Source organism: Convolutriloba macropyga, chromosome 5 (genome assembly GCF_964194025.1).
Source record: "Convolutriloba macropyga chromosome 5, txConMacr16.3, whole genome shotgun sequence".
In the NCBI taxonomy this organism is placed as follows: domain Eukaryota; kingdom Metazoa; phylum Xenacoelomorpha; order Acoela; family Convolutidae; genus Convolutriloba; species Convolutriloba macropyga.
Window position 1 is genome coordinate 40706462 of NC_134472.1, and position 4988 is coordinate 40711449.

The following is a 4988-nucleotide window of genomic DNA, read 5'->3' on the forward strand; positions in this document are numbered from 1 at the left end:
GACTGATAATTCCTGCTGTCAGCTAACAGAGCTATGCGCTTTAACGTTTTCTTGAGAGTAACTGACAGACCGCCTAATGATTCAACAGCAAGAGGAACAAACAAAATTCAAACATTAGTATTTTTTCTCTAATGCATATAAGATACTCACAACGGTTTCTTGGGCAGACTTTTAAAGTTGTTTTTGCAAACTTGAGAGGTATGTTGGAACATTCTGTGCTATGCACGGACTCGCGCGAGCCGTCTTATTGCAATGAGAAATGATTATAAGATATTAGAAAGTAGAGTGCATAATAAATTTTTTTTCCATAAAAATGTTTTCTTGGTCGACAACTGATACAAGTTATCGTAACGAATTTTGAGAACTTGTAATTTTAATCACGAGCAGATTAAATTGGAATGTTTTTGTGTCTTATTTTCAGACAAGGATTATTAAATATGGATGAAGTGAGATGAGTTGACCCTGAGCCTTGATTTGATGAGTTCCCTAAATGGACCGCTTTACGGAGTTTCTGCAGGAGCATGCGCAGCCCTGGCAGCCTTCTTTGTCAAACTCAGTGGCTACAGTATAAGTATCAGCTGGGCTGCAATTTTACAATCATCTGAAAAAGGCGCCGATTTTGGGATTTACGATTTATTCGATGTGATAGTAAGTTTTTTTGCATTAAAGATATGGAAAGAGGTCAATTAAAAGAAAGCCCCTCCCCTAAAAGGGTAGTAGATCAACTCGGTGGCAACAAGTCAAGTCCTATGTATATTCTTCTGGAATAAAAAGTCAGCTCTGCTTGTTTGTTTTTCAATCGATGCTCCTATGACTTCACTGCGTTTTCAAAAAAAAATTGTGATGTTTCATTACTGGTCATAATTGGATTCTCTTTTTGTCGTCTTTTCTCAGTAGCCATTTATAGACTGGCCTTATCGATGTTCAACCGAAGCCCAATTGCTTAAATACACACTTTCCCTTTAATTGCTTATAGTTTTAACTTGTTGTTAATTTGCAGTCTTCTGCCTCAGTGTCAATTAAGGCAGTTGATGTAAGAGGATACGTGCGCAATAATTTATTATTTTTTAATATAGCTAACAAACATAGCTAGCTCTTTTGTATTAAATGATCGACTGATAATGGAAGTTCAGATACCAATGAACGAGAGTACAATGTCTATCCAATTTACGGCAGGCAATAACTCACCTAATTAGAATTCAGGCGTTTCCTGTTTTTTTTTATTCTCCATAAATGCAATAGTTGTCCCATTCCTATCGTGAGGTGTCGTTGATGTAACTCATCATTTAGTTTGTGGTGGCTGAATACTATTTGTTTATAGAGTGAAACTGTTTAATTTTCTTCTCACTTATCTCTTTGTTCATTTAAATCTTAAGTTGGATACTGTGGTGAGTTAGTTCAGTTGAGCATCGGATTGTGATTTGTTATAATTGCTAAATGTTATGTTAGTACATACGTTCTTGATAACAAAACTATTTGAAGAATTTTTTAAACAATTGGTTCTCATTAAGGTTCATCATCTTGAAGAGTAGTACTACTCAATGCTGAACCTTCTACATACAAATAATGCCCTACTTTAATAATTTTGGAAATTTATTGTAAACCGATGTAATAATATTGTAATTATAATAATAATTCAATTCAAAGTACTTAGGTGAGTGGTGTGCTTGTGATAGTTCATTTGCTTCCTGCAATTGTGTGCAATATTCTGATGGCTAACTTCGTTGCTCGGGGCCTGGCCTTCTCTCAGTCTACAGTTGTGCCCATGGCCACCAATTTGGCATCTAATCTTCTTCTTACGGTTAGCAGCACAACACTTTCCAGTATTGTATTATTGTCTCAAGAAAATGATGGTACCATATCATAGCTCATTAATTGCTCTCGAACGAAGTTCATAGCAATTATTGTAAACATGTTGGTCTTTTTATGTAAATTTTGGCTCGACCGTTTTTGCGCTTTTCTTCTAGAACATTCTTTGACTTCTCATGCGACTTTTTTACGCTTTCATTCTGCATTTTTGAGTGATTTCTATTGTTCTCACTAAAGCTTGTTGCTAATATAAAATTGATTGCATAAAAGCAGAAAGGAGGGCCTAATAGCCGAGTGGGTAGTGCTTCTGGTGAGGGATCGGGAGGTCCATGGTTGGAATCGCAGCGTGGGCAACCTTTTTTGCACCCTTAGTGAAAAATTTATCTAGGCTACCGCCCCTGAATTAAATTGGCTCGCCTGCCGTTCGAGAGCAATTCTTCCGACATTAGTCGGTTTATGTTATTTTTAAATTTCAGGAATTTTATAAGAAAAACTATTTGACTTTAATCGGTCTAGATCTGAAACAGGATGCAAAAGTCAATGCCACACGTGCAAAAATTGTGACCTTCTTTTGTTGTTGACTAAAAATGGATAGCAGCGAGAAGAGAGAGTGGCTTTTTGTTCATGCAGGTTTTCGAAACGGATTGATAATGTAGGTGTGAAAAAATTTGCGCTAACTAACAAAAATCTTTCGATCACGTGCGGCTGATCAAAGTAGTTTTTCTTTGTCAAAGTAGTTTCTTGGTCAAAGTAGTTTTTCTAAAGTATACCAACAAATATAGATTTAGGAACAGTTTTTAATGATTTTAAGGATATAGCAGACTTGTAAATGCTAGTTTTATCTGTTTTTGACATTTTGACGACTTAGACGCGTTTTTAGCAACTTTCGAATTCTTTTTCAAGGCAAGTTAGAATTTTCTGTAGTTTTTAGTGATCTGTTCAGGTGTTTTCTATCGTTTTTCGGCTATATTTTACACGGAGTATTGATTAAATTATATAATTTTTCGGCCTATTTTCGCCTATTTTAAAAATTTGCATGTTTCAGCATAGTTTTTTGCTTTCCATTTCTTCTTGCCTTCAGTTTTTTGAGTCGATTTTAAAAGAAGGCGCTTGAATGTCTGAAGGTCGGTCTTTAATTAAGTTAATGAAACTTTAAAGTAATTGTCGTTGCTTTTTTGTCTTGGTTTGTTATTTGTATAAGGTATTACCAGTGAGTAGTCATTCATTGGACAAAGTTGACTGTATTTTAAGGTCTATTCACTAACAAGTTTTTCAGTCGAAATTTGTGAAGAGTTTTCAGGATAACGGTGGAAAATCTGGCTTTAATTTTTAAAAAAAATTCTCCCGTGGTTTGTTTCATTGAATAGTTTTTCAAGATGAAAATGAATTATTCAATGCATCTTTGCTTGGAGGAAGTAGTTACTTAAAATCTGAGTCAAGTGTTATTTCGAGTTGATTCCGGTGTCTTCCGGCTATTTATTTTTCAAGATCTGCTCGGACTTTTTAGGGCATTTTCTTTTTAGGGCAGGTCTGATCGATCTCTAATGACGATTTAGTTAATCGAAATTTTTTTGTCGGTAGCTATTGCTTACTGTGACATCCCAAAGAGTATCATGGAGCTTTTGAGGTTTTGCGAAAATTGGTAGTATCATTGTTTTCTCTTAGTCCCAAAAAAACTGTTATTTTAATAAACTTATCGGCGTCAACTTTTAGGTATCATTTTTATTGGCTGATGTACCGTTTATTTTCGAAATCCTAACGTGAATTGTTTAATCTTGCCTTTAATGTAGTTCTTTTGGTCCTTTTTTCAGAGTTTCCAAAGTTATTTTTAATATTTGCTAATTGTTTGTTTTTTGCCTCAATTTTTTTCGTCTCATTGGTTCCCACAAATTATTTTTTCTTTGTATTTAATCTTTCTTTGCGTGCGTGGAGTCAATATTTTCAGTCAATATTTTCAGTCGTATTTTTTTCAGTCGTGATTCCTGAAACGCAAAATGTTGGAATGATGTTTTATTACTGTTTTTAGAATTTTCGTTCATTATTGCGCTCTTAGGGATTTGTTATTTTGCACTGGGATTTGTTAACTGTCATGTTGCTGTAAAAATATCAATTTTCAGGCCATTAGTTATTCCATTTTTGGATTGTTATTTAGGGTTTGCTGCTGTTTTTTATTCGCTTTACCTTTCGATCATGTTTTTTGTTTTACACAATTTTTTCTCATTAGTTATATTGTTATATCTTCAAAATTAATAGCCTCGAGCAAGAGCCTGATTAACAGTAAATTAACAGTCAACTAAGATTTCCATAATGTTATCCATAATGTTAAACCCATAATGTGGATAACTGACTTATCCACAGTTAAATAACGCCAAAATGTTTCCTTAGTCTGACCGAGACATATCTCGGGTAAGCGATAAAATTTCCAGAAATAAAGCAAGGACTGGGTCACTGGGACAGTCGCTCTTTAGTTGTGACGTATTGATGCTGTGAAATTTTTGATTGGCAAGTAGATCTGTCCCCTTGTCGCTCTGCTCATCACGAGAATATAACTCGTCACGAGAATGAAGCGTTGCTTGTAAAGAGCGGATTTAAGGGTTCTAGTTTCATAATTAGAAAAAGCCTAAACTGAAGTGTTGTAAGATGTTTGGTCTGTTGTGAAGCAGTACGATTACTTTTTGTTTCAGGGTATATTGAGTCTAGTGTTCTTTGGCGAGGAAATAAGTATGTGGTGGATCGTGGGGATTACACTGATTATGACTGGAACAGTTCTCTTCAACAGCAGCAATCTGGTTACTGATCAAGATATAAAGCATATCTCTGAAAAACAACAATGAGTGTAGTGTAGCTTTTGATTATACTTTGCTCGATTAATTTAAGTGTTCACATTCTAAATCCGTCTTTCTAGTATGACAGATGCAATGAGTTTATTCGACAAGGCAGAGCGATTTCAAATACTCAAGTACGCAAAGTTTAGTAAAACAGTTGCGCAAACATGTTGCACAGCGAAAACAAACTAAACTCAAAATCTAAAATTGAGAGTGAATGAAACTCAAAAATTTGACTGTGACACATAGAAGGTCCACACAAGTGGAATTATTCTAGAATATTCTTGTTGTTCCGACCCCTCTTGAGGGGGGGAGGAACTATATACTCAAATGGGTTTTTTGTTGTCAATTTTG

The 4988-nt window shown here is 35.0% G+C and overlaps 1 protein-coding gene across 1 annotated transcript; it reads left to right on the plus strand.

Moving 5' to 3' along the window:
• Positions 1–400: 400 nt before the first annotated feature.
• On the plus strand, positions 401–4701 carry LOC142340013 (uncharacterized). Its single transcript, XM_075390408.1, has 3 exons — positions 401–648; positions 1655–1801; positions 4494–4701. The coding sequence occupies exons 1-3, from the start codon at positions 478–480 to the stop codon at positions 4641–4643; spliced, it is 468 nt and encodes a 155-aa protein (XP_075246523.1). The 5' UTR covers positions 401–477; the 3' UTR covers positions 4644–4701.
• The last annotated feature ends 287 nt before the right edge of the window (positions 4702–4988 follow it).

Coding starts and splice junctions, on each gene's coding strand:
- LOC142340013 (XM_075390408.1), top strand. CDS start 478: ATGAGTTCCCTAAATGGACCGCTTTACGGAGTTTCTGCAGGAGCATGC. Junction 649..1,654: donor ACGATTTATTCGATGTGATA/GTAAGTTTTTTT, acceptor CAAAGTACTTAG/GTGAGTGGTGTGCTTGTGAT. Junction 1,802..4,493: donor CATCTAATCTTCTTCTTACG/GTTAGCAGCACA, acceptor TTTTTGTTTCAG/GGTATATTGAGTCTAGTGTT.